Here is a 26009-nt window from a genome sequence, read left to right as displayed (position 1 = left end):
TCAAATAAAGAAAAATGAACCGTGTGGCCTTAGAAGAGAACACAGGTGTCAACAGCAAAGCTACACATCTCCATTATCCATGCCTTAGCTTGGTGATGCTAAATCGGTGGTGGTTTACTTTTCCAATCCAATAATGACAATCATTGAAAATGCCATAAATCATGACCTAGTGACAAGGTGAAGCCCATGACCTGAAGCCACTCACCCTCTGTGACTGTAGCACTGACTTATCCCCTGGCTATTTGCGTTAATACCCTGGTCGCTCGTCATTCCCCTTCCCCACCCTCCCAAAAGAGGGGGGCCACGAAGTTGACAAAAATACTGGAGCATGTCCCCTGTTGAGAAAGGCTGAGAAATTTGAACTTCTCCATTCAGCCTGGAGAAGTAGAGCCCACACAGCAGCTACCAGTACCTGAAGGAGATGCTGAGGAGCCAGAAAGAGACTCTTCATCAGGCACTGTAGTGACAGGTGAAGGAATGATGGGTTCAGACTGAAAGAAGGGAAATTTAAGTTAGATACTGGGAAGAAATTCTTTATTGTGAGGGTGGGGAGGCCCTGGCAGAGGTTGCCCAGAGAAGCTGCGGCTGCCCCATCCCTGGAAGTGTCCAAGGGCAGGTTGGACAGGGCTTGGAGCAACCTGGAATAGTGGAAGGTGTCCCTGCCCATGGCAGGGGGTGGGACAAGAAGGTTTTTAGGGATTCTCCCAAGCCAAACCATTCTGTGATTTAAGGAGAACCTGCTGGTGGGCAGGAGGCAGACTGGGAGCACTGCAGGCAGACTTCTTGGGAGCCCCAGTCTCAAGCTGAAACAAGTAATAATCATGCAGTTTACACCTCTTGAGAAGGCCTAAAGAAGCAGCTATAGTTGAAAATTAGTTGATTCAGAGCAACCTGAAGGCTCGCCGGGAGACCCCGCCAGCGGCACTGCTGTGAAGACTGCGGCACTGCTCTGGCAAGCCCAGCTTTAAAGCTGAAACAGCACCGCGAGGTTCTCACCTCATGAGAGAACCTAAAAAAAACCAAAACCAAAACCACCACCAAACCCCAGGCGTTTTTTGTTTAAAATGCCACCGGCGAACGCGGCAAAAGCCCGTAAGGGAGGCGCGCGCCGGCTGAGGGAGGCGGGGGCGGGGCCAGGCGGGGGGCGGGGCCAGGGGCGGCCCCGCCCCGCCCCGCGCGGCGCGGAGGTGACGCAGCCGTTGCCGCAGAGACGAACCGCCCCGGCCCCCCCGCCGGCCCGGCCCCCCCGTCCCGGTGCGGCGCGGCTCGGCTCGGCTCGGCTCGGCTCGGCTCGGCTCGGCTCGGCTCGGCTCGGTCCATCCAGCGCTGCGGCCCCGGGACGCGCCTCCTCTCACCTTCAGCGGCGCTGGCCCGGGCGGGAGGAGCGCGGCGGCACCGCTATGGTGCTCATCAAGGAATAGTGAGTGCGGGCAGCTCCCCCATCCCGGCCCCCCTTGAGCCCCTCCGGTCACCTCCGTCCGCGCCCGGGGCCTGGCGCGGTGACGGCCGCGGGTGGGCGGCCCGGCTTTGCCCCGCACTGCGGCCGCGGGGAGGGAGGGAGGGAGCGGGGAGCGCCGTGAGGGCCGCGGCGGCGGTGGGGGCGGCAGTGAAGGTCACGGCGGGGCGGGGGCCGCGGCTGCCGGCGGGCACCGGGTCCGCTCGGCCCCTCTGCGGCTCGGCGGGGCCCCGCCGCTGCCCCTGCGGCCTCCGCGGGCTGCTGGCCCCGCACCGGCTGTGCGGGGTGGGTGTTGCCGGTGCCCGGGTTCCGAGGGCCGAGCCGGCAGCCGGCTCAGAGCCGGGGGTTTTGTGGGAGGTCTGAGGGAGGCAGCGGCGTCTTGCCCCCTGCTCGCTGTAACAGAGCCAAGTGTCAAGCCTGGTTTCGGTGCCCTGCAACCTTTGGCTGTGTAATCTCCAAGGAGGGACTCCCAGGAATGTCAGATATGAGGTAGCTCCAAAATATTTTTAGTGTGTGGAAGCCTCACCTTGGAGTTCTTCACTGACCCTGAGGCTGCTGCGGTTGTCCTGCCCCGTGATGGGGATGAAGGGGTGGAAAAGTGGCTGGACATGAGGGTGTGTAGCTGTTAGTCACGTTGCTTGTCACAGTCCTTGGTTCAGCAGCTTTGTGCTTGCTAATGTGGAATATACTCTTGGACCGGTGCACTTTGGCTGGGTGTCTTCAGAGCTGTCCGTACCCTGCACATAGTTCTTTCCTGAATTCTTAAGGTTAACTCAAGTGCATTCCCAAGTTAAAGTGCATTTTAAACTTCTTTTGGCTGATGGAAGAGGCTTTCTGTTTATCTTTCTTCCCTTATAAAAGATACCTGTGATCCCTGTGATAAAGTGGGTTTTCAGGTCTTCTCTTAGACACGTTTACCTACATGATTGTGTCCTCCTTACAGGAATTACTTTGCAAGATTATGGACCGTAGTGTGGATTTAAATATTAAAACTATGTTGAAGGTTATACTGATCCTTGTAGTTGCCTTTAAACTTGATTAAGTTTTTTTTTCCCCCCAATCCTTAAACCCCTGCTATTTTTATCCAGACAATAGGAGTAATAGAATTCAGGAGCAGCAGCAGAGCTGCTCTTAGTAACACAAAAACACCATTTACCTTCTCTGGTGTTAAACTGGATAGCAGGAAGAAACCTGGGCTGAGTGCTTAGTTTCAGGTGCATGAAAAGATAATTAACTCCTTCTACAACATCTGTTTTGTTGATATTTTCCTGTTAATTTACTACTTTCCCTCTTACAGCACCTTGGCTGGGTTATTGTGTATCTTTTTCATGCTTCTGCTCACAATCCCTTGCCCTGTACCACAGTAAAGCTCATTATCAGTGAGCTGTGCTGTAAAGGTGAGAACATATGTACTTTGAATTTACAGATTTCTGACAGTACGAGCAGTTCATTTTCGTGACTGTCACTTCCAAAAGTCATTTTACTCAGCATTATTTACCTCATCATATCAGCATGCCTACTAGTCTTTCACACTGCCTGCTTCAGAAACAAGGTGGGAAGTGTAAATGTTGAGAGTTTAAAGGTTAAAAGAGCAGAATTACTACATTGGTTTCCATTTACAGGTTTCCATTTGTATTTTCAAAAGGGTCACTAAACCTTTTCAGTGTTGCCATTATCCTATTTCTTTTCTTCCCTTTGTTTTGCCCTTAGTAAGGCTCTAAGGACAGTCAAGGTTGCTACTGGACTTTCCAAATAAACATTCATTTTTGACTTTCTGAGATTCCCAGCCACCTCTGATAGTTGCACATTCTGAGTTGTGTCACTGTATTGGCTCAGATTTAAATTTTCTTGATGTTTTACGTTAAAGTTGCCCAATTTATGTCTTATTTGAGACAGTTTTTGATGAAATCTCATGTTCCAGGAAGCTGTTGTTTAAGGCATATTGAAACCACTTGTTTTGCTATGAGCTGACTATTTGAAGTGTTTACTGTTACTATTTTGCTGTTATTTATGTTAGTTCTGATTCCATGCAGGTAATTACTGCCTTCCTACCATAGATGGTAAAAATCTAAATGATCTGTAACTTCATCTCATCTGAGCAGATTATTCTTCCATCTCTGTGACCCCTTGTCACACTCTCCCTAGTAAATCAGATGGGTTTTATTATGTACCCTGTAAGTATTTTAGGAGCTGATACAGAAATAGAGCAATATAACAGAAACCTGATGTCACATTTTATTATCACACAAGTCTGTATCATCATTTCTCTACAGCTTCTTGTCCTGATGGTTTTGCAGTGATGACTTTAATGCTTTCATTTGATGTCCTATCAGACTTTCAGACTTATCTTGCATTTCTATCCCTCCGTGCTGCAGATAAGCTGCAAGGATTTCGTTCATTTGTTTGCATTTTTCTGGTGTCAGGGTTGGTAAGGGCTGGCTGGAGTCTTGCTCACTGTCCTTATTTTGATTTAAACTGCCTCGGAAGACCTTGAGGAGAATCAGAGTGTGGAGACTCAGTTCCCTTTCCTGTGAAGTGACGAAAATGCCACTGACCTTCCCTGCAGCTGTACTTCCCTTTGCTGTCATTTGAGGCAGATTTTAATCTAACAGGGATCTTAAATGTTCCTCACCATTTTCAGGCCAACCACATCATATAATTTCTCATAAACTGAGCAAGTTCTGTCCTAAAGTTGGGAATCTTTGTTCCCATTGCTGCTTTTGCAGAGCTTTTCCTCAAGATCCCCTTGAGGAGTCTTCCCTCCTCCTTTATCACTTGGCTACCTGTAAGTGGTTTTCACCTCCACTTTCTTGGTTTGCTGGGCTGAATGAGCTGTAAACCATTGATCTTGTTTGTGTTTCTGTTTCTCCATTGAACTCTAAGATAATAATTCAGATTTAGTGTCTTCCGCTTTCCTAAATGGAATTTCATTCGCTTACAAATGTTTTACACCAGGTTTCCTGAAGAAAAATGTTTTAACTCCATTCCAAAGAAATTGTTTCTTACCTATTTCTTGGTCTTTCACTGTAATTTATCATCCAGCCTCTCTTTTCATTCTTACTGCACTTTTATCCAGTTAACTAACCCAACATCATGCTCAATGGCAAAGTCTACCTGTGAAAATCCCTTTCCTTTTTTTTATCCTCCCTTACACCATTCTGGATTTGGTCCTCTTCCCTCTTGCCTTTCAGCGGTTATTTTCAGGAAACAACATGTAACAGTGAGTTAAACAATTATAGTTCAGTGTATCCTACCAGCAAGTGGCACATGGATTTCCATGAATTGATCAAATCCTATTTAAAAATTGCTTTTACTTCCTGTGTTTGGCAAGGAATGCCATGTCTTCAGTAGACATGACGTAAAGAAGCACACATGATTTAGTCTGAAATTTGTTGCCTAATGATTGTTCTGTTGTAAAACAGTCACTGTTCCTTCTCCATTCACTTTTTTGCATCATTTATGATCTCTAAAACTCTCCCATACCTGAGTCTTTTAGCTGGTTTTTCTCCCAAGCTGAAAGGCCAAGTCTTAACTGCTTTCTTCTCACACAGGAGCTTTTCCCCATCTCCAATCATCTTTTTTAACTTTCTTCACTTGTTCTGTATCCTCTTTGAAATAAGGTGACCAGGACTATGTGCAGTATTCAAGATGTTGATACATCTTGATGGGAGATTCTAGTGACATAATTGTCTTTTTTGTGTGTGTGTGCTGTTCCAGTTTCTAATATTGGATTTACTTTAGAGCTGCCACTGAGCTGATGTTTCCTGCTGCTTTTCCATAAAGGCACAAGATACTGGCAATAACTAACTGAGGGCTCATTAACCCCATGTGTTTGGTAAAAATGAGTGCCTTTAGTGCATTGTTCTTTCTTTTTAATTGACACTGAACTTCATTTGCTGTTTTCAGTAGTTATTTCTGCAGTACTTTGCAGTCAGCATAAAGTGTTGCTGTCACAAGTAATCTTGCATAATCTGTAATCTTTTGCCCCTATTGCAGTTTGTTCTTTTGGTAAAGTGTAAAAAAAATTTCTATTTTCACCACTATTGCTTTTTCAAAATCTGTTAATTAATACAGAGGGCTTTTTTTCCTGATTGTGCCCTAGTTTCTTTGTTACTAATTCTCAAAGAATTGGGAATTCTTCTGCCCATGGTAGCCGTATCCATTTCCTGTCTGAGTCTTGATTTGGTTCCTTGTTCAACATCATCCTTGCTGAAAGCAGAAGTCAAACCCAGATCCAGTTTTGGAGAAGACCTTAACAAGCATGTATTTCTGTCAGCTTTAAACTGATTCTTTTCCAAAAAAATCTGTGACTTCAGGCAGTTTTTGCTGTGTTGTCCAGTCAGTTGATTCTCAGAAGCATTCAGGAAACCACAATTAAAATAAAAAAGACTCCTTTAAAGCAGTGGCAGCACTTAGCAGCGAGCTCTGAGGCGGCCTTTCCTCTGCTGTTTCCTGCTGCTTTGGGACGTGTGAGCAAATCATGCAGTGCCTGGTGGCTATTGCAGATCCCTGCAGAATTGGTGAGGCCCACAGAAACCTCCCCAGCAGCTCGAGAAGGAATAAGATGGGATTGCTGAAAGGATGGGGTGAGAGGGATCAGCACTGTGTTGATGCTGTGTGGGTTTGTAGGCCAGTGAGGAATCACCAGTTGAATTACAGAGTTTAATTCTATTCTATCATGTATTGGTTCCCTTTGAGGTTGTTATATAAATAGTCTTTGGCCTGAGGAGTACTGGGTGGGTGCTGGAGTTCTGGGGGGAGAGGAGAGCTGTGCAGCCATTGCTGTGAGGAATGTGGGAATTTTGGGGCTGCAGGGATATTTGCTAATTTTTGTCTCTGTGTTCCCTTCCAGCCGTGTTATCCTGCCCGTGTCTGTGGAGGAGGTGAGTTCTTTGCTTCTTGCTTCCTTACTTTAGGACTGTAAATAAACCTGTGATGAAAGCATGAACAAAAACTGGAAAATGCAAGCTGTCTTCAGGAGCCCCTGTGAGCTGTTACCATCATTTTGACCAAAGAATTGTATTAAGTCTGAGGGTGCCAATCATCTCTCTTATAAAATACTTTCAGATCTGCTGATTATAAATCTTGAGTTGTCAGGCTGTTTTCAAGTGCAGTTTTCCTTTTGATTAGTACTATTGTTCTTTTCTATTTTTTTAATGTGAAGGGGAAGCTTTAGTCCAAATTTAAGTCACCTTTTAAACTGTGTTTTGCTGGAACTCTTTTGTTTTAAACTCTTAGGCAAAGATCAAGAATTACTTGTGACTTTAGAGGTTCACTTAGCAAAAGGACTTTTTAAGACCTGTCCTATTTAGCTCTTACATACAGAAAATTTTGTTTAGATAAATCTGAATTGGGAGAAGAAATGTAGTTTCTGTTGAACAGGGTGATTTTCATCACCAAACAGACCACGAAACAACTGTGCAGACTCTGTGGCTGTTTCCCTCCTGTTTCCTCTGATTCGCAGCTTGCCTTTCCTTCCTCCCTCCTGCCTTGAACACCACTCTTGCAGAGCATCTAACCATATAAATGTTTTGAATTTTTTAATATTTATCCTAACGAGGTAGAGATTGAAATGACTGAGTCAACAGCACTACCATAGCAGATTGCTTCATCTGGATGTATTTAATTTTCCCCTTGTGATCCTTGGGCATAAGCCTTGAGTTTGTGAATTCTGATCAAGGCCTTGTTCTAACTCTTAGGAAGATCTGTGATAACAGCACTCTTCATTTTTCTTTCCTCTGAATATAGCAGCTACTGTGGCGTAGACAGTGGTGGGCTGGCTCACGGTAGCACTTTTTTAAGCACATCCCTTTTATAACTCTCACTCTTTTGACAGAACACAGTTTAGAACTTCATGCAGTGCATTCCTGCAGCCGTCAGACTGGCTAGTAAAACAAAAGCAGTGTCTAAGTGCAGTCTCGTGTTCCTGTGGCTGCTGTGACAGGTATCAGATGCTGACAGAAAGCCCAGACCTCTGATCAGAGAGTGGGTTTAGATCTGTGTTCTGTGTTAGTGCAAGAAAAAGGCTGTTAATGCCAGAAATTCTGTCTGTTGCCTGCTCCCTACCTGTAGCTTTTATGCTTTCTGCCTGAATCTGTTTCAAGCAGATTTACCAGAAGTCAGACTGAAGTATGAGAGTAGAGAAGTTTGGATCTTTTATGGTGTCTGAGTGCCACTTACAAGAGCAAATGCTTGACAAAGGAAGGAGTAACATGATCAGCTTTATCAAGCAAGCAAAGGTTGCAAACTTGCAGGTTAGAGAAAGCTGTGGGTAAATGGCAAATTACTCAAGCTCAATGGACAGAAAGGACCTTCCTGAATAACAGGAACCCTGCCTTGTAGTGATACAGCTCCTTGGTGTCAGGCTGTGTAAATACAAAGTCAAAGCATCAGCATACAGATTGTTTCTTTGGGGGGTTAGGCTGGATGGGACCCAACACGGGGTTTTCCTAAGTTCTCTGATACTGGGATTAGCCTTCATCCAGTTAAAGCGAGTCCCTGGCTGTGCTCTCGTCCCTCCCTGGCTGTTCAGAGCCTTGTGTGTAAACTGCCTGTGTGGAAAACTGAGGGTTTGGGCTGTAGATAAATCAGTCTCTGGCAGCCTCCTTGTGTGAGAGTGCCCTGGGATTCTCTGTTTCAGGAGCTGTATTGGGTCCAGTGCTTGCCTTGTGGAGAAACCCCCAACCTCACCAAATCAAATTTCTCCCCAAACTTGTACACTGTCACCATGTCCCTTGAGTGATGTCCCTTTCCAAGGTATGATGTTTTTCCTGTGACAGGGCAGATTTCAGGAGCCAGTTCTCTGAGCAGAAAGGGTTCTAAAGTTCACTTAGTTTTGCCTATGTACCTGGGTGTGCTTAAAAAGAAAGGTTATTTCCAGTATTGACTCAGAGGATGACTGCTGATCTGTTTATTGCCTCATCCCCCTTCCTGTGTGCAAAGATGCTGACACATCTGTGAGTCACTTGGTCACTGCATTGCTGTCTGTTCTACAAACCAGCTGTTAAACCTTCATTGCTTTCAAGGATTTCCTTGTGTACAAAACTCTTAAACAGGGTTCTGGAGACTTGTTATGGCTCTTGACTGTGTAGCTGCTCATGAAGCATCTCTGGCTAGCAGGAGGACTTCCGATTTCGTTTTTATAGGGCTTGATTCTTGCTCAAAAGGCTTAAAAGTTCACACCTTCTGTGTGCAAATTGTTGGCAAAAGTCATGCCAGTAAGATAGGGAATGAGATCAGTTGTAACTTTGAGACATCATGGAAGGGTTGAGGGAGTCTTCTGTGAAGTTCTGTGGAACTTCTGTGTTCAGTCCACCCTTAGCAAACGGATGTTAACCAATAGTGGGAATTCAAGAGAAAACTGGTGATCAGGAGGGCACTGGGGAGCTGTGACTTAATCAACACAGAGCTCAGAGCTGCTTACTTAGCCAAGATGGGAACCAAACAGTGCAAGAGAAGAGAAGCTCAGGCGATGACTAAAACTCGAAAGCTGGCATGTAGGAGTTAGACTGTAGCAGTCTATCTTCTACATGGAAACCCTGCCAAAACGTGGTCCTGCTCAAGTGCAGGCTGCAAGCTGCACTGCTGTGTTGGTTCATCCCTTGTCCCACTGTGGGGAGCAAAGGGAATCTCCTTGTTGAGTGTTGGGTGCCAGGCTTTGCTCCCATTCCCTGACCAGCATCGGGTGCCAACCTGGGGAGCGTGGACTCGTGTGGGTGTCTCTGCCAGCTGCCACTGAAGTGCTGGTATGGATTAGAGCTGTGTGTACACATTCTGTGCTGCCTCTTTGTTCCTTTCACATGGCAAGGAGCTTGCCAAACACACAGGAATCTTATTAATTGCGTTCAAAGCGGCTTTCAGGAAAACAACTGCTCTTGAAGATGGTTGAGATCAGGCCTGCTGGAGGAAATTTGGTGCAGTGAAGATATTCTCTCAGCTGTGGAAGAGGTGTTTGGCACAGAGCAAGAGGGATGACTTCTTGCAGAAGAGGAGTTTTTTGGAGCTCCCAGGTCTGTCTGGAGTCCAGATTCATAGAGCCAAATTCTCTTTCTCTGTTTACCTTTGCAGGGAGAATGATGTGGGATTTGCTCATTGGGACAGTTCTATTTGGGCCTTTTCTTCTCTTATCAATGTGATTAAAGGCTCAGAAATAACAGGGAAGTTTAAATGGTGAAGATGTTAAACCAAAGCTTATCTTCTTAGTGTCTGAACTTTGACCCAAGTATTTGAAAGGGAGAAGGAATGAATAAGAGGCTGTTACTAAGAGGAATTAGTTTGTATTCCTGGAGTTCCGTCCTGGGACTTGCTACAAAGCAATCAAAGCCATTCAGTCCTCCCCTGTAATCCTGTAGTTCCCAAAATCATAATAAACTCTGTTCTCTGAGTATTTGTGTGGCTCTTACTCTGCTAAAGCCACTTTGCTTCTAAGGTTTCACAACTCTCGTGTTTTGCTCTTCTGGAGGGAGGTGAGTGTTGTGCTTTGTGTGGGTCATATGCAGGGAGTCAGAAGGAAAACAGTGTGGTGTATGAAATGTCACAAGCCTTGTATTGCAGCCCAAAATCCAGACTGAAACCCAAGCTGCTGTGACAGTGCAGGAACTGTCCAGCCAAGTGAGGGCTGCTCATGGAACCTGGGCTAGGATCTTCTGGAGAGATCAGCAGAGCTGCTGCTCTTAGCTTGAAAATGGTCTGATTTTTGTTCTTCCCCACATTAGCTGAGGCCAGGACACCTAGCCTTGTTCCTCTGGCTTCCATCTATTCTTCCAGCAGGAATAAATATTTCCTTGGCCTTTGTTGGCACCAGATGGCACAAAGTACCAGAGAGCTGTGGGTACTGTTGTTATTTTGGATGCTCTGACAACAAAATTTAACAACTGCAGAAATCTTCCTTCGTTGCAGAAGATGTTCCAGCCCAGTGAAGTATTTCTGGGTTCTCAGCTCTGAGCAATATTCCACTTTTCCAGGCTGGGTTTCAGGAGTGCTATTCCTGTTTCTGATGCAGAGCCTTATGCTTTGGAAAAGGGAGATGGCCTGAACAGTGTTGCATTGCTTTGTAGTTGTGTTATGGAATTTTGGAGATTTTGGTAGTTATTTTTTTTTTTAATCATTGCACTTCTGGTGCCAAACGCTTTGTGGTTTACCCTTTCAGATTGCCTTCCTGTACTGTTGCTTTTGGCAACAGTTGCTGTTCTGCTCACTTAGGAGTTCTGAAGACTTAACTCTGCTAAGTTAGAGCTCTTCCTTTTAACTCAGTGGTTTGGCTTCTCAGTCCTCAAACTTTGCTCATCTAACTTTGCCTCAGAGAGACCTGTGTGAATTTTCTTCATTTGATCATGGGTTTTTTTGAGCTCTGCATCCCCTTTTTCAGCTACAAGAGGCAAGAATGTATTAATCTTTAAATCTTCTGCAGAGGAGAATGTTCTCTTCTGTTCATTTTCCTTATTTTTCCTCTGCTCTGCCCTGGGAAACATTTGTGAATGCCTCTTATGAAAGAAATTGTGTAGTACCAAGTACATTAAGTGATTTCTGGGAAATAATGCTGCCAAGTGAGTGTCTGTAAGAGACTGAGAAATAATTTTAGGGTAAGAATTTTACTGTATGCTGAAATTCTGTTCTTTCCCTGGTAGTGGTTTAAGCTTGTGGCTAAGAGGAAGTGTGATACAGAAAAAAAAAACACAATCCAGACCACAGATAATAGGAAAAATAATAGTGGGACCAGTGACAGCATAGATCAACTGGTCATTTGGGACACTGGCTCAGTTATTTCATTAGATGAAGTTTTCAGAAAGAAAATGCCCTCTTTACTTGAGGCTTCATACTCATTTGTTTGAACAGCACGTGGGGGATGCTCATCTTTGACCCTCAGGGGCTCCTAAGCTGTGCACATTTAACAGATTTGTTTCTTGAAGCACTTAAATCAGGTGGTGCAAGTACCCTTTATATTCTGTCTCCCTTATAAAGTTTTTCACTCCATTCCCCCTTTCTCTGCATTCTTTAAAAAAGCTTGATGTGGATTTCCTTGGGACTCCTGGATAGCAGCACTGATTCAGGACTGTCAGTGCCTTATTCTCAATTTTCTGGGGACAGCTGTGTGCCAAAAAGAGCGAAACCCAATTCTGCTGTAGTATGGCTGGGGTCATCTGTGTTTTCTTACTTTCTGATGTTCCTTTCATCTTTCCTGCTTTCTCCTGGTTCTGTGTTGGTTTGGAGCTTGAGATTGAAGTGTTAAAGGTAACTGTCTCACTGGCAGTGCTTTCCTCCTAACCACCACTCAAGCTTTCTATCTCAAATGAAATTAAATGAGCTGCTTATCTGCCCATACAACTGGATGTCCTTTTCTCTGCCCTCTCCCCGGGTAATAAATTTGTCCTTGGCTTCTTCTGGCAAAGTTATTACTTCAGCTGAATTATAGCCATAGTAATAATGTATCTTTAACTTCTCCAGTATCAGGTGGGGCAGCTCTATTCCGTGGCAGAAGCCAGTAAAAATGAAACAGGTGGAGGAGAAGGAGTGGAGGTCCTGGTGAACGAACCCTACGAGAGAGATGGAGAGCGTGGGCAGTACACGCACAAGATCTACCACTTACAGAGGTATGGGAACCTGCTCATTCCCAGAGCTGGGCAAGAGGAACCAGAGATGCAACAGGCTTACAGCAACTGTAAATCACAGATTATGTAAAGGCTGAAAGATGCAGAGCTAAGGCAGGAGTGTAACAGCACCTGGCAGTGAGCATCAGTGGGGCACCCACCCTCCCCTGTAAACGTGGCTGTTGTCCCAAGAAAATCTGGCTTTGAGCTTTTCAAAGCAAGTCTGATCCTGCCACCCAGGATTTTCATACCTGAATTTGGCTAAAGAGCAAAACACCTCCTAGATTTCAACCTGCTTTCAGCCTCTTTTTGTTTTCTTATTTGTTTTATCTTTCATTATGTAAAGAAGATTCATATTAACATGCCTGATTTAGTATTTCTGGAAAACATTGTACTGGGGTTGAGGAAAGCCCTACCAATTCCAGAACTGTGCAGATCTTTAGTGTTTGCATTCCAGGTGATGTCCTGCCTGTCTCAGTTCTTATCAATGCCTTTCTTCCTATTTCCAAATTCTGCAGCAAAGTGCCAACATTTGTGAGAATGCTGGCCCCTGAAGGAGCTCTGAATATACATGAAAAAGCATGGAATGCCTATCCCTACTGCAGAACTGGTGAGTGCCTGAGGAAGGACTCTGGATTCTCCCTTTTTGTTTTCTGGGGGCAGGGAGGAAAGGTAGGGGGGAGGGTATAAGGAAAGATGCAGCCAGTAGAGAAGCTGTTTCAGCTCTTAAATCTTGGATTTCTGTTCTCTGAATCCTTTGTGTGGTCAGGAAAAGCAAAATACAGTGCTGAGGAGTTAAAAGAATTGCCCTTGTGTGATGTGCTGCTAATGAGTGACCTTCCTCTGTGAGAGGAAAAGAACAGACCAAGAAATATCTGTTAGTCTTCCTAAAGGAATAGCTGTGTAACACTGAGGAAATAAATACATGAAAGGTGATTTTATGTGCTCAAGTGCAGCATAGCCAGGTGGGAACAAGTGGAAGATGCAGGAGGGGAACAGGGCAGATCTCAGATGCCTCAGTTGAAGTGAATCCACCTGTAAAGGCAGGGGGAGGCTCTGGGAGCTGTGTCAAGTGCTGAAATGATGTGAAACCCATTTAGTATTTACTTACTGAAGTTACCAGCCACGGTGTTTACCAGCTTCTCTGGTCTTCACTGCTATAAACTGAAAATTTGACTTTGCCTCCAAGCTTACCGAGTGGTTTTGGCAGCGTTTTATGCTGTTTGTGTCTCTGAAGGATACATTTTCTGTTAGTTGGTTGTGGTACAGTTGCTATGGGAATGAGACACTTAAAAATTCCAACTGTTCTTGAAACTCAATATATAAAACCCCCTTTTTTTTGACAATTTACTTAAGAGAATTTTAAATGAAGTGTTTTAAAAGAAGGAAGAAGCTCTGCAGTGGGAGAGGATAGTGTTACTTCAGTCTGTGAAATTACATGCAGCAGTCTAGTGGAATGGATATTTCAAATACAAAATTCAGATACTGCCATCAACTTCAGAATAAATTTTTAATGTCTCACAGAAAATGTGGAAACAAAGTTGTTTGCAACCTATCTAAGTTTTATTCCGTTTTCTTGCTGCATGGTACTTAAATTAGTTAGTAAATGTCTAGCTTATTTCCATGTTAAGCCCACTGAGCTGATTTAAATGCCTGGCTGTATATTTCACCTCCTCTTCCTTCTTCACCAATTTCTGAAACAAAGGTATGGAGTTACTTCCTTTATTATTCTTAAGCTGCTTATCCTTCAGTTAGGCACTAATAAAATTCTACTGAAGTGGAAAACATGGGATACTAAAATCAAGTACAAGACTATCCAACCTAATCAAGGAAATTTCAGATTTTTATTTGCTAGAAATTATAACAAAGCCAAAAAAAACCCCACTCAAGTGTAATAAACAGCAACACAATATGAGATAAAAAGTGCTTTGTTGTGGGGGTTGGAGCAGAAGGCAGTTTTGATGCGGAGGCTGATAAATCTGTTTAGAGAATCTGCCAGCCTGACATGAAGCAAGAGGAGCTTGGAAGAGTTGCTGAAACCTTCTCTTGGCTGGGATTGGGCAGGAGGAGAGAACCCATGGATGTGAGAGAACCCTTGGATGTGGGAGAGAGCCCATGGATGTGGGAGAGAGCCCATGGATGTGGGAGAGAGCCCATGGATGTGGGAGAGAACCCATGGATGTGGGAGAGAGCCCATGGATGTGGGAGAGAGCCCATGGATGTGGGAGAGAGCCCATGGATGTGGGAGAGAGCCCATGGATGTGGGAGAGAACCCATTGATGTGAGAGAGAACCCATGGATGTGGGAGAACCCTTGGCTTTGGGGACCCATGGATGTGTTGTGGGGCTGCCTTGGCTGTTACCATTTTCCTTTGGATGCACTTGGGTGTTTTGGTAGGACGTGAGGAGGCTTGGATGCCCTGCTGTGACTCTTTGGGCAGCAGAAAATGCTGTGCTGCTTAGAGCAGCCAGGCTTTCAGCCCTCTCACTAAATCTGAAATTTAAGAGGAGCTAAACCTGAGTGTAGGAGTTGCTGGTGCTTCTGCCTGTGCCCTCCTGTCTGAGGAGTGCTCCTCCTGTGCTCTCCCTGAGGCACTGCTTGCTTGTTCACAGAGCCTTCTAAACTGGAATAAAGCAATGCTTTTACTTAATTGTCCCTCATGGTATTTTTTTTTAATTATATGAGTTCATCCTTCTTACATTTCCCTAGATCTCCTCTGAGAAGCTCAATTAATATGCATATTATGGGCCATTATCAAAGTAGTACTGGAGATTGAGGGAATTTAAATGCATAGCTTATAACTTTCTGCAGTTCTGCACACTTCTTTGTGCTGTATTGTGTTGTTTTTATGTACTTTGAATGGGAGCCTTGCTTAGTTCCTTTGAGAGTATAAACTGTAAGTGAAGTTGTTGTTATTGTATGCTTTCACAACTTCTGCAGTAAAAATGAAGTGAGGATTGTCTAATAGTGGTACCTGTGGGCTGGTGCCAAAGGGAATAGTGTTCTTCTCTGCAGTCTGACTTAAATATTAATGTGGCTTAAATGTTTTTAGAAAAGCAATTTGATGTGTGTTCCACTCTGAGTGCAACCATGGCCTGTGGCCAAATGTCAAGAAACAGAGAAGTTATAACTGCAGCTGAAACATGTAGGAGTTGTTGCTGTAATGCCTCAAGAAGCAGGTCCTAATTTGTAGCAAGCTGAGCATTGAAGTTTGAGTGGACGTTTCTGAAGAGATTAATTTGTTTCTTTACAAATGAGGACTCTTCCCCACAGGGGAGAAGTTAAGGAGGTGAAGGAACCTGTTTTGAGGCAGCTGCATAGTCACAGCACACAGTCATGGCAAAGTGGGAAGGCTCTGGTTTATAATTATTGCTGGTTTATTCAGTATTTTGTTGGGACTAGCAGGGAAAAAAAACCCATTTCCTTCTTGCAGAAATAATGAAATGTTCTTTGAGATGAAGTTCAGCCTTTGAAAAATTAGCCTCAGCTCTGCCTTCTTGTTCTCTCCCTCCAGCCCAACATGTCAGTCTAAATAATTGGCTTTCTGTAAAATTGCTGTAAAAAGCAATTTTCACATGCTAGGGGTTCAGAACAGTCCAAGCCCAGCAGTGGGTAATTAAGGCAGCTGGATGTGCATGATAGGTGATTTGGGATGGTAACTGTCTCCAGGATGCTGTCTTGGAAACTCAAAAATTGTTACAACACCTTTAAAACTAAATTGCTCCTTAATCAAGTCCTGATGTTAGACCTCAGAACAGACCAGAGACCTTCACCTCCAGCTTCAGACTTCCTTCTACTTGAGCAGAATTGCTCAGGTAGAGCAGATGCTGACTGTTACAGGATCTTTAATTGCTTTTCTGTGTTGAATAATTGAGCCTGGGTGTCCAGGGAGCTCAGTTACCACGAGCAGCAGAGATGCAGAGGGTCTGGTTACTCCAGGCAGGGCTGCACTGGCCTGAAATCCAGCGTGGGTTTCCTTTGGAACTATGGAGAGATTCCTTATCTGCAAGCTGAGAAAGGATTGGTAAAATGCTGTCAGCTGAACATACTTATTCCATCTTCTCATCCAGCTGGCTGCAGGCCAGGGAGCACAAGTGGCAGTGCATAATTAATCGCTGCTCCTCTGGGTTTCTCCCAGAGAAGAATTTCCAGAGAAATGGGTGAAGTTAGCTGGGGTTTATCACCTTCCATGTGTTTTCCCTCAGAGGTACCTGGGAGGCTGAAGCTGGCCCTGTTTGGCTGAGAGTGGGAGGAGGGCAATGGTTGCTCTGCAGTCTTTCCTCACTAAAGTACTGTGTCTCTTTCTTTCCATGTGTTGATTTCTTGGACCAGTTATTACAGTAAGTACTGCTTTTACTGCTAATCTGTAGAATAACGTCTGAAATGAAGTGTTCTGGGTAGAAGAAGCTCTTTAACCTGAGCTAAAGGCACTTTAGCTTTTATCATTGTAAAGTCACATAGATTAACTGCTCTTACCAAGTGTGGTGTGTCCTTGTGACCATGGACAGGGATCTGTCTGTGCTCAGCAAAGCTCAGCTTTACAAATGGGAGCAAGCCCCTGCCTGGGTAAACTGAGTAAAAGCCAGTTAGCTCCTGCCGTGCTGTCCCCTTGATTAATCTCTTCTGAATTTAATATTTCCTTTCTACGTGCTGAGTGTTTCACTGGCCTGTGCTTTTGTTTCTGCTCCCCTGAGGGAGGATAGGGTTACCTTTGGGAGTCCTTTGCTACTCAGTAATAGTGAGAAATGGAAAGTTTTTTGCTTACTTGGCAGAACTGTGCTTCTTGTCCCTTCCCTTCCAGTGACAAAAGCTCTCAGCACATCAGTTTAATATTGTTATTAATTTGAAGAGTTGCATCAAAATATGTATTCAGTGCTAGATCAATAATCTCTGTGGAAAGACAATTTCTGCATAGCTAACTTATGTTACCCCTTCTAAACTCTAAATAGAGTGGCAGATATTGTCCTTCAAAGAAAAAGCTGTTTATAAACTCCAAATGTTTCACTAAAACAATAGAACTTATGGGTTTTTTAATGAACAGCTTGTGGTTTATTTAATCTGAAGTAATTAATGAACAATCAATTTTGCTGAAAGCAATGATCTGGTTACAAATAATTCTGAAATTCCCTAAGTCAGACTCCAGTCAAATGGAGAGTTCATTCTTTGAATTATTCAGTTCTTTGAGCTGACTCTCCTAATGCTTATCTGTGTAATAAGAAGAGAAATTATATATCCTACAATAACAAGAAGCTTTATTTTGATGACAGAATGAGTATATGAAGGATGACTTCCTGATCAAAATTGAAACCTGGCACAAATCAGATCTTGGAACACAAGAGAATGTAAGTACTTGTGTCGTGTGTTTTACTCATCTCTTTAATGTCACAGTGCTGCTTTCTGTGCTGGGTTAGAGAAGTGCTGTGTGGAGCTGTCTATTCACTGTGTTCCTGCATTTCAAATGTTTCTCTCACTACCAAGGCAGACTCTGCTCCGTTGGCTTCTCACATAAACTGAATAAAATTGACCTCCAAACACTTGTTCTGTGTGAGCACCTTTGCTTCTTTAAAAACTCTCTCATCGTGTGTTTACCTCTCTGTAGGTGGGAAGGGGAGCACTGGGTGTCTGCATTTCCATTTGGCTTTATATTTTCTGAGACTGGGAGTGTTCTGTCACTGAAGCAGCTCCTTGAGTGCTGTTGTTTCCCTGCAGGTCCATAAACTGGAGCCAGAGGTATGGAAGAGTGTAGAAGCCATTTATATAGACATTGCTGATCGGAGCCAAGTACTCCCCAAGGTATGGTAGGTGGGTAACAACTCCCTGAGGGGGAGGCCTTGTGCTAAAACAGGGGATCAGGGACAAACTGTGCTTCCAGGGATGGCCACAGGCACCAGGACAAGCGAGAGGATGGACAGAGGAGGAAGGGTGTTCCTTAAAACTGCTCATGCAAGCCAGGGGAAAAGCTCTTGTAAAAACTGTGCCTGTAAGATGTGTTGCCTGTGCATAGAACAGTGTATTTCTGCAGCAGTGCAGCTGACTGAAGTGCCTGAATAGCAGGAAATGGCACTCCCCTTTCCATACAGGATATCTCCTAAACTTCCCCCTTTCTGATACTGACCCATGGCTTCACAAGTGTATCTGGAAATGGTGTAGCCAACACTTGGTTCTAAGAATCTCTCCAGTTACTGTGAGAAAAAAAAAGGGGTGTTTCTTTACCAGGAAGAATAATCAACTCTATAAAAATGGAATTAGTTGTTTGAGTTTCCTGACTTTCAAAAGATCCCAATTTCATAGTAGTACTGTGAGTCTGACTGCACTTCTCTTCCAGTGAGCAGCACGTGAGCATCCACTGATACAGTGCTGTGAAAAATCCTAGATAGCACAGCTGCTTTCTGTAACAGCAGTGTTGAGCTCCCAAAGAACAAGTGGTTACAGGAAACATATCCTACAGACCTTCTGATAGCCTAACAGAGGTCATATCAGTTTGTTATCACTTCTTCTTAGGTCTAGGACACAACACAGGGGGAGATACATTTCCTTGAAGAGTTTCTGACAAATGTTGAGGTCTGAAAACAGTAATTCTTGGGAAGGCAGAGGTTAGTCTTGGTGCAGGAAGATAAATCTTTTTTGTGAGAGAACATCTGGGTAACAGTATGTTTACCAATTTGTGTTTAATCTTTGTGTCTTGTGCAATAGGATTACAAAGCAGAAGAAGATCCAGCAAGGTTTAAATCTGTCAAGACTGGACGTGGACCTCTGGGCCCCAACTGGAAGGTTTGTATTGATGAGTTCAGGAACTGTATCAGGATATTGGGGTTTGAAGGCAAAGAAAAAACTGGAATCCCTTCTGCAGAAGGAAATGCAGAACTCAGCACTGATTCTGTTCTGATTTTAAGAGAAAGAGCTTGGTACAAAGAGAATGAGTTCCAGGAAATCTCCAGAGCTGTCTGGTGCTCAGCCCAAGGGTTCACCCAAGAGAATTCAAGTATGAGATAGCTGAGTAATGACCAGCAGTGTTTAACCTTTCACTGAAATCCTTGAAATCTGAAGACATGACAAGTGCAAATATAATATCAGTCTTTAAAAGGGACCCTGAGTGGCATTTGGGGAGCTGCTGGTGTGCAGGTCTGATTTCCAGCAGGCAAACTTGGCAGAAGCTGAGGTTGATATGATTCACTTGGGAAGAGTGTTCGTGGCTCCTGTAATAGGAAACCTTATGGAGTTTTCTTTAAGGCTTTATAATCATGATTCAGGTGATATAATCTAATTCCAAAATGTTTTAGATAGAGACTTTATCAAGAGACTTTTAAGGAAGCAAAGTAGCCGTGGCATAACAGTGAAGATACTGAGAGGCGTAATTTTAATGGAAGAAAAAGTGGACAACAGAGGAGAGGAAGGAATAGTCTGTTCTCAGAATGGAGGGAAAGCCACCTGTGGAGGAAACCAGGGTCTAGTGTCATCATGCCTTGAAAAAGGGTGAGCAAAGGTGGGACAAAACTTGTCAATAAAATGTAAGAACGGTGTAAGGATGCAAGAGAAGACTTCATAATTAGGACTGAAGGAGATGGGGACAGGGGCTTAATGTGAATATCTTTGTGTCTGTGCAGAAGGACCTGGGGAAGCAGTCAGACTGTCCATACATGTGTGCTTACAAGCTGGTAACAGTCAAGTTCAAGTGGTGGGGTCTGCAAAACAAAGTGGAGAACTTTATACAGAAGGTGAGTTCTGTGATGGGGAGAGGTGTGGGGATGGGGCACGTTTCATCACCCACCTGCTGTACAGGCAATGAAATTGTACAGGCAATGAAATTACTGCCTGAAATTCTGCAGGCAGTTAAAGCTGGGTTAATCCAAGGGCAAGGCTGGCTGATTGTTCTGTGAATTGGCTATTGAACATTTTCACTCTAATGTGTGAAGGTAAATTGGATGTTTTGTGTTGTTTAATAGGTCAGAGTTGCAGTCAGTTGGTTGTTGGTTTGTGAGTGATGAGGTGATGCATTTATACTGGAATTAGATTGTGTAGGGGCAAAATATTTTTGTAGGGAGATGGCTCCAGCTATTCTGTCCTGATCAGCTGAGGATCTTTCTGGCAAGTCCTGGAGCTCTAGTCACATTTTCCTCTCATAGTCTGCTGTTTGAAAAACCTGTGTTAAAAAATAAGCAGATGGTGGGAAACTTTATTAACTTAAAACATAAATGTTATCTTGAAAAGAGCTTTTATTTTGGCAGAATCTGTAACCTATGAGCTACAGCAGGATGCCACACCTGAGAATGGTTGTGTGTGGTTTTCCAGGCAATGCTGTGTTCATAAAACTCCTGTGCCTTCAGATCACAGAGACTTCTCAGTGGTTAATATTGATAAACCACAGAGCTGCTTCTGCAAAAGCAAATCTCTGGTGATACAATCTAAAGACAGCTCCAAGGGGGAATGACCATGGAGCTGCAGGATTTCAAAAACCTCTAACAAAAGCAGCTTCTTCAATCCCTTTCTACTTATGAGTATCTACAGGTTTGCATCAAAGTATTCTAGCTGCCTTTGATGAGATATGAAACCATAATTGGTAAAACTGAAGTGTCCTTCCTTAATGAGGTCTTTCCAAGATGCATTGTATATCTCTGTCTAATATAATGATTTTGCCTAGCTTATCTCTTATAAAATGGAAATAAATTGCTCCAAACCTGGAGTAGCCTGTGCACATTAGTCACCTCTGCTGAAAGATTTTCAGCTGTGAAAAACAAGTTTAGGCATTTTTTTAGGTCACTGCAAATGGAAAAAAAAAAGATAGGTGCATGTCAGCCCTTTACACTTCCTAACTTTCAGTTTTTAGCAAATTAAGGATTTTAAAAATGCCTGTTTCTCCTTTTTTTCTGCACTTCCAGGCCAACTTTTATGCTGTAAGTAAACCAAACCTGGAGCACTTTATTCAGTCAGAACAATACTGTCAAATCAAAGGAAATTCACTAATTCTTTCAGTGCAGTGTGCAGACTGCTGTCTAGGTTTGGAGGAAAAAAAAAAGCTTTCTCTGGGGATTCAAGGCTCTAGATTAGATATTCTGATAAAAGAATAAAAATTAGCTATCTCCAGTTTCCAATTGTGGCAGCTAGATGGAAAGGTGGGCGAGGGAGCTGATTCTTCGGTGTACACATCTCTGAAAATCATTACAACGTGGTGAGCTCCATGGTAATTGCCCTGTGACTAAGCTGGTTTGTGTTTTATTCCTCCTCTCGCAGCAAGAAAAGCGGCTCTTCACAAACTTCCACCGGCAGCTCTTCTGCTGGCTTGATAAGTGGGTTGATCTGACTATGGAGGACATCCGTAGGATGGAGGAGGAGACCAAGAGACAGCTGGATGAGGTCAGTGGCAAAGCAGGGCAGGTGTGGGTTGTGTGAGAAACTAGAAACTGCTTCTCTCCAGCTCAGCACAGAGATTCAGGGCTGCTGCATTGTCAGGGCATGGTGTGAATTGTGCTCCTGCTATTTGGGTCATGCTGTGTGTGCTTTGAGTGATTGGCCATGAGTCCATCGTGCTGGCATCTCTTCCTAATCATTATGGAATTCTCCTTCTGTTTGTTATTGAGCCAGTAAATGTATTGAACCACAGGTAATGAGGGGCTGAGTGGCAATGATTCATTTACTGCCTCGATATCTTCTGTTTGCTTTTACTCCAAGCTGAATGGTCGATTTTGTCCTCATTAGCTGCCAGAAACCTGTTGAGTAAAAGGTTTTTTAGTTCTAAGTACCATAAGCAGGTAGTGGGGGTATGTAACAGGATTCTTACTCTGAGAAACACAAGTTTGCTAATAATGAGAACCTTGTTCCACGGTTTGTGTCCTGCCCTGCACCCTTCTCTCCCTTCATGCCTCAGGATATTTCATTATAGTTTCATGTACACTCTTGCCCTTTGGATTCTGGTTCCAAATCTGTTGCCAACCCACAGCTTAACCAGAAATGATGCCTGCATGTGCATTTCATAGGCACTGATTTGAGGGGCTGAGATATAATCGATGTCTCACACACAGACGATGTTCCATCCTGATAAATGTTGAGATAACACACGTGAGAATCAGTACTTGAACACTTGTTTCCTCTTTCAGATGAGAGAAAAAGATCCAGTGAAAGGAATGTCGGCTGCAGATGACTAATATGACTCCTTCCTTGTGCACTGTAGGTATCAAGAGGTTTGACAAAACTCTGTGTTGCTCTATTTGGTTTAAAACCCCCAACATTTGTGTGAGGAATGATCCTGTTCATAGCTTCTGACAGGCAAATCTGTGCTATTGATTGTTTTTATAGTGAACCCATTTCACTGACAGGTTGATGAGCGAGTTTACTGCCTCGTTTCAGAACTATTCTAAAGAAAAGTCTGAGTGAAAAGTGTAAGAAAAACATGTTAGAATATTCTCTAGATTTTGCTGCTATTCTTATTTCTGTAATGCATATGTTACTTTCCATGACTTGCAGAGAAACTTTTGTCAGTCTCAAAAAAAAAGTTAGACATGCAAACGTTTAGAATATAGTTGGAAATTGAATATTCCAAGCATATTTATGAGGAATTTATTCTTTCCATTGCTTGTTAGCTGTATTTACTAATGGGCCAAGGCTTGGAGTAACACTTGGGCATTGCAGGAGAAGCAGCAATGACAGTTTTAAAGCTTTTGACTTGTTTTCTTTCTATTCTGTTAAATATGTTATCAGTTTGGGGGGCTGCTTTTGCCAAACTTTTCTTAAACAACACTGCAAAAATGTGGTGTGGTGTTAGAGATATAAGAAGGCAAGGAGAAAAAAGAGATTGTTCATTTATGTTGGGAAGAACAGGTTATTAGGGCAGTAAAATGCCATCCTAATTATCCTTGGAAGGAATGGGGTGGGGCAGAACCACATCCTCCTGAAGTGCTGACTATTTACTTCTGTTTGCCCTTTTGTTATCTGCTGGTGGTAAATGGGGAACAAGAGGTGAGGGAGTGTCTGAAGGGCTGTCTTTTGATAGAAATATTTTAATTTTTGAATGCAGCTCCAACCAGTCGGTTTTCCTCTCTCCCATTTCCTCTGGATGAGTGCTGCAGTGTGCATTGTCTGCCTGGCGACAGCGTGACTCACATTTGCTCTCTCAAGGTTGTCTGACACTTCCCTTGGCACGCTGCTGTTCCAAAGCCATCCTGAAACGTTTCCCTGTTGTCTCTGTGTTTCAGTTTGCAAGACAGTCGTCAGGAAGGCCCAGGGAATCCACACCCTTGACTGACGGACCATCTCTGGATCAAGCCTTTCTCTGTCCGACCGGCAGGCGATTTTAAACCTCCCATAGCTAATTCTAGATGCCCCTTAATATTGTGAGCAAATAGACAGTCTGGTACTAAGCACTCCAATGTTAGCACGTGCATCCCGAGGAGTTTCCCCCTGGGGGCCGTGTGACTTAGAGACCGCTGTATTTACGACTCCTCCCTCCTCTTTTTTTCATTGTGTTCAGACCAATTTCCATGTGGCCCTGTTTGATTTCCAAGTGACATTTTTAGCTCAAATAGTCTTGTGATGTGGTGACTTAGAATTTTTTTTGTTTTGGTTTTGGTTTTTTTTTGTTTTGGTTTTTTTTTTCCAAGTGGGATAAACTGCCACCTTTGTTTCTGCCCAGCCCTTCACTGTTCTTTGAATGTCTGTTTGGAGAGGGAAATTGTCCATATTTAAAAGTGCAAAACTCTTCCATGAAATGTTCTCCTCTCACCCTTGCTCTCAGAGGGAGATATTTAATGGCAGGTAACCTGAGTACAAAATGAGGAGCAGCCAGAGAGTTCTTGGTTTGTGATGAGTTGTGATTTGTAGCTTCTGCAGGGCATTACTTTGTTCTGTCTTAACAAACATGAATTAAAGACTGCCCAGAAGCTGCAGTCAGGCCCTATACTGGGGCCTTCAGCACTTACCTGTTGAATTTCCATTTTAGGGGTCTCTCTGGCCCACGTAGCTCTGTTGTCCTCCAGCTGTGTGTGTCACTCTTACAAAATCTTTCTCGACATATGTTGCAACTTCCTGGTTCTTTATTTATTAAGCCTTCCCATAACTTACAAAGCTGGAATGGTTTTGAGTAATAATAACAATGTGACTGTCCCTGGACAAATTGGGATGTTGCAAAGGCTGGTGTGCAAGTGAGGTCTTGGCATCTGGTTACATCCAGGTGCCTGGGGCGGTGGTTCTGCTCAGCAATAATATTCTTCCCATTGCAAGACTGATTAAAGTATCTCCTTTTGTGCTGTAAGAAAAGCAACTTATAAAGACCTGCAGTTTTCTAGGGTATCTGTTGGTTATTATAAATCATAGAGGATACTGTTAATGTAAAGAGCTCTTGTTATTTAATGAACTCAAATACTCACTGTAACTATCCTTATGTTGATATCAGCTTTAGACAATCAACTCAGCAGAACAGAATCAAGGAAATTCTGCTTTCTTCAATACATATGAGAAAAAAAGTCCTACTTCTTTGCTTATCCCTGAGGCCCAATGTTTGATGTTTTTTCCTCCCCTAGTAGTAATAACTTTATTTTCCACTTCTGTGTTTGGCAGCACTGACGTGAAATCTTGTATGCCAAGCAGTCGTGGGTGTATCACCACTTTTGAGGAGTCTTTTTAGCATTCTGTGATACACTGACTCCTCCAGCCCTTCCCACTCCTGCAAGCAGGAGATCCTGAGATGATCCCGTGCCCTGCTGAACGAGGCTGTGCTGGGATCAGAGCTGTTTCCAGTGTGAGGGAAGGTGGGAATGCTCTGGAGGGAGAGGATGGCGTTTGGTTTCTGGGGAGGGGGCAGTTTATCCCTTTGTTTTTAGTTTGTTATTTTGCCTTACTCATGTCTAAGTGCAATAAGCTCTGAATTGTACCAGTAACTCTGGCAGGCTCTTCTCAGTGACCTCAGACGGTTCTGTGGGGTTGGGGTGGGGTTGGAGGGGTTTTAGCGATCTCACCAGGCAGAAGTAAAACAAGTTTATTGTAAAATAGGTAAAGAAACTAAATTTTAATCTTTGAGGCTATTTGGGACCAGGATGTTTCATGACATGTTGTATAGCTGTTCCAGAAGTATTCTAGGAGTGCAGGCCCCAGTTAAGAGTTCTTTCAGTTTGAAGTATTTTTAACAGAGAATTTATGCACTGACTTCTGTTCGTGTTTGTTGGTTACGTTTTGAGGGATTCTTACACTTGAGGGCAACCTGAGAATACACATAGCACACTTGTTCTTTCACTTTGTGTTATCCAAGAGGCTTTCCATCTGATGGCACTAATCGCCGTGGAAGCAGATTGTAACATTCCACCATTGCAATCCTTTTTTGATCCTCTGATTTCAGAGTAAGAGCTTTTACACAAAGCTTTCCTGATTAGTGGAAAAACTTGGAGGGAGGGAGGGGGAAACTGCAGGAACTGCAGCCTGAATACTCCCCCTCTGCTCCCTGCCCTTTGTTTTCTGCCCTTCCAATTTGATCCTAAGCGAAAGCATCCCTCAGCCTTTGGATAGACAAATCCTGTAAAGACCCTTCAGTCTCGACGCTTGGTTCCCGCTAGTGAGCATAGCAAAGATCACGCAGCGTTCCCGTGCCGTATCTCCCATCAGCTTTGGCCAGAACCCCGGGACCTGCGGGCTCCCGGCGGGGTGGGCTCCATCCGGAGGGGCTGCGGGCGCTGGGATCTGTTCCCATCCGCGCCGGGTGGGTTCGGGCTCCGGGGCAGCCCCCTCGCCCCAGCCCGCCTCAGGCTGGGTCGCTGACGGGGCCGCTCGCCCCTCATATCCCGCAGCCCTCCGGGTCCCTCCCGCCGGGCCTCCCGCCACGTCCCGCCGGGTTCTCCGTGCTCTTTCCTTTGGCGACACACACTTTGTAGAATGGGTTAGATTATCTCGTCGTTTCTTTAAATGTGAGTTTGTGCCTTTTTTGTCTCCTAAATCTTCCAATACAGGCATATTGGAAACGAAATCTAATAAAATACTAGACAGAGCCT

At 44.0% G+C, this 26009-nt stretch overlaps 1 protein-coding gene across 1 annotated transcript; it reads left to right on the top strand.

The window, feature by feature from the left end:
- The first annotated feature begins 1171 nt into the window (after positions 1-1171).
- Positions 1172-26006, top strand: PITPNA (phosphatidylinositol transfer protein alpha). The gene is made up of 12 exons (XM_063402580.1): positions 1172-1420; positions 6309-6339; positions 11900-12045; positions 12561-12652; positions 16375-16382; positions 17310-17384; positions 17752-17835; positions 18736-18813; positions 19647-19757; positions 21271-21393; positions 22134-22203; positions 23229-26006. The coding sequence occupies exons 1-11, from the start codon at positions 1401-1403 to the stop codon at positions 22179-22181; spliced, it is 816 nt and encodes a 271-aa protein (XP_063258650.1). The 5' UTR covers positions 1172-1400; the 3' UTR covers positions 22182-22203; positions 23229-26006.
- The last annotated feature ends 3 nt before the right edge of the window (positions 26007-26009 follow it).

Source organism: Prinia subflava, chromosome 8 (assembly GCF_021018805.1).
Source record: "Prinia subflava isolate CZ2003 ecotype Zambia chromosome 8, Cam_Psub_1.2, whole genome shotgun sequence".
Classification (NCBI taxonomy): Eukaryota; Metazoa; Chordata; class Aves; order Passeriformes; family Cisticolidae; genus Prinia; species Prinia subflava.
Note: the sequence above shows the minus strand (reverse complement) of the source record. Positions and strands in the feature narration are given on the sequence as shown.